The 2,524-nt window shown below is 41.8% G+C and overlaps 1 protein-coding gene across 1 annotated transcript; it reads right to left on the bottom strand.

The window, feature by feature from the left end:
• Positions 1-650: 650 nt before the first annotated feature.
• LOC130980815 (uncharacterized) lies at positions 651-986 on the bottom strand. The gene has a single exon (XM_057904456.1). The coding sequence runs from the start codon at positions 984-986 to the stop codon at positions 651-653; it is 336 nt and encodes a 111-aa protein (XP_057760439.1).
• Positions 987-2,524: the final 1,538 nt, after the last annotated feature.

Raw genomic sequence — 2,524 nt, 5'->3', positions numbered from 1 at the left:
TACTCATGTCCTGCCAATCTTTTAAGCATCTGGTCCATGAAGGGCAGGGGAAAGTAATCCTTCCGGGTGGCTTCATTAAGTTTCCGGTAGTCAATGCACATACGCCATCCGGTTACCGTCCTTGTAGGTATCAATTCATTCTTCTCATTTGCCACAACAGTGATCCCTCCCTTCTTAGGAACTACTTGTGTCGGGCTTACCCAAGGGCTGTCTGAGATGGGGTAGATCACCCTTTCTTGCCATAATTTCAACACTTCTTTCTGAACCACTTCATTCATAGTTGGGTTCAGCCTCCTTTGTTACTGTCTTGAGAGTTTGGCATCCTTTTGAAGTAAGATTTTATGCATGCACATTAAAGGACTGATCCCCTTTAAATCTGAAAGTGTCCAGCCTGTGGCATCCTTGTGTTGTCTCAGTACTTGGATAAGTTCCTCTTCTTGTTCCTTACTCAGACTTGAATTTATGATTACTGGGCAAGTGTTGTTGGCACCCAAATATGCATACTTCAAGCTGGGTGGTAAAGCTTTCAGCTCTAGTTTTGGTGATTCTGCATCTTTGTTGTCTGTGGTAGTTGGCATGATTAAGTTCCTCATGGTTGCTTGTGGTAGTTTTCCATCTGGTGCTTGCTCTAGCTCAATGCTTTCTTCACATTATTCTTTTCCCATGACTTCTTGAACTATCTGTTCCATGGTGTATACCAGCATGCATTCTCCTATGGGTTCCTTGGGGTAACTCATTGCTTTAAAGACTTTGAAGACCATTTTCTCTTCATGCAATATCAAGACTAATTCCCCTTTCTGCACATTAATGATGGCTCCAGCAGTAGCTAGAAATGGTCTTCCTAGGATAATTGACGTGTTGGCCTCTTCTTTCATGTCCAGCACAATGAAATTAGCAGGAAAAATGAATTCTCCTACTTTCACTAGCAAGTCTTCCACCACCCCATGTGGAAACTTAAATGTTCTGTCAGCCAATTGGAGTGCCATTCTTGTTAGCTTGGCTTCCTCAATCTTCATCCTTCTCATCATGGTTAGGGACATAAGATTTATGCTAGCTCCCAAATCACACAAAGCTTTTTCAATAATGATATCCCCTATGATGCAGGGGATTTAAAAACTCCCTGGGTCTTTCAGCTTTTGAGGTAACTTCTTCTGTATGATGGCACTGCACTCCTCAGTCAATACTATGGTTTCTTTTGCCTTCCAGTTTCTCTTTTTGGTTATAAGCTCCTTTAAGAACTTGGCATAGAGTGACATTTGTTCTAATGCCTCAGCAAATGGTATGTTGATTTGGAGCCTCTTGAAGATCTCTAGAAACTTAGAGAATTGGCCATCCTTCCCATCTTTTCTCAGTCTTTATGGGTATGATGCCTTTGGTACATAGGACTTCAAAACTGGTTTTGGTGGAGGTGAAGCTGGAATCTCCCCTTCATCCTTGTTCCCATGTTTTGGTGCAACCTTTTCATGATTATCTTTGCTTGGGGTTCCTTCCTCTACAACCTTCCTACTTCTTAGAGTTATGGCTTTGCATTCCCCTCTTGGATTTGCCATGGTATCGCTGGGAAATGTGTGTGTGGAAAGTGGGATTTGCTTGGACAAAATCCCCACTTGTGCTTCCAACTTTGAGATTGCTGCACCTTGATTTTTCAGATTTGACCTGTATTCTTCTTGATTAGCATCTATCCTTCTGTCAGTTTGTGCTTGTCTGTCCATGAAGGAGGAGACTGCCCCTGAAATCTGGGATGACAGTTGTGCTATTGCAACCTCCATCCTCTCAAAGTTGCTCTTGATTTTGCATGGTTGCATAGTTGAAGATGGTACATCTTGATTGAGGTTGTTGTGTATGGGTTGGTTGTTATGGTATGATGTATTTTGTGAGTTATGGTAAGGTCTATGGTTCCCTGTTTGATGGTTAGGGTTGTGGTTGGGATGCTGATTTGATGGGTAAGGCTTATTGTGGTCCTAGTTATGGTTTTGTTGATTTCCCCACCCAAAGTTTGGGTGGTTCTTCCAACCTGGGTTGTATGTCTTAGAGTGTGGGTCATATGGTGTTCTGGATGAATTGTTCACATAATTAGCTTGTTTCCAGTCACCTTCAGATTCTGATGCATTACCTTCTTGTTAGGAGTTTGGTCTTGAATGACTGAGGCTTGGTTGGCATCTATCCTCTTGGTTAAGGCTGTTATTTGTGCTGCAATTGCCTTATTCTGAGCTAACAAAGAATCTACAGATTTGAGTTCTAGCACTCCCTTCTTCTAAGTCCTTTCTGAGGCATAGAAATACTCATTTTCAGCTATAGTTTCAATGACATCTATGGCCTCTTCAGTGGTTTTCTTTTTGTTGAGTGAGAATCCTGAAGAATGATCCACTGCCTTCTTTGCTTCATAGGATAGTCCCTCATAAAAGATATGTAGTTATACCCACTCATTGAATATTTTCGGTGGGCATCTTCTTGTCAGATCTTTGAATCTCTCCCAGGCCTCATAAAGTGTTTCTCCATCTTGTTGTCTAAAAGTTTGCACCTC

This window comes from Arachis stenosperma, chromosome 5, assembly GCF_014773155.1.
Source record: "Arachis stenosperma cultivar V10309 chromosome 5, arast.V10309.gnm1.PFL2, whole genome shotgun sequence".
Lineage (NCBI taxonomy): Eukaryota > Viridiplantae > Streptophyta > Magnoliopsida > Fabales > Fabaceae > Arachis > Arachis stenosperma.
Note: the sequence above shows the minus strand (reverse complement) of the source record. Positions and strands in the feature narration are given on the sequence as shown.

What these genes read in the sequence shown, in the direction of transcription:
- LOC130980815 (XM_057904456.1), bottom strand. Translation starts at nt 986, where the DNA reads ATGGCACTCCAATTGGCTGACAGAACATTTAAGTTTCCACATGGGGTG.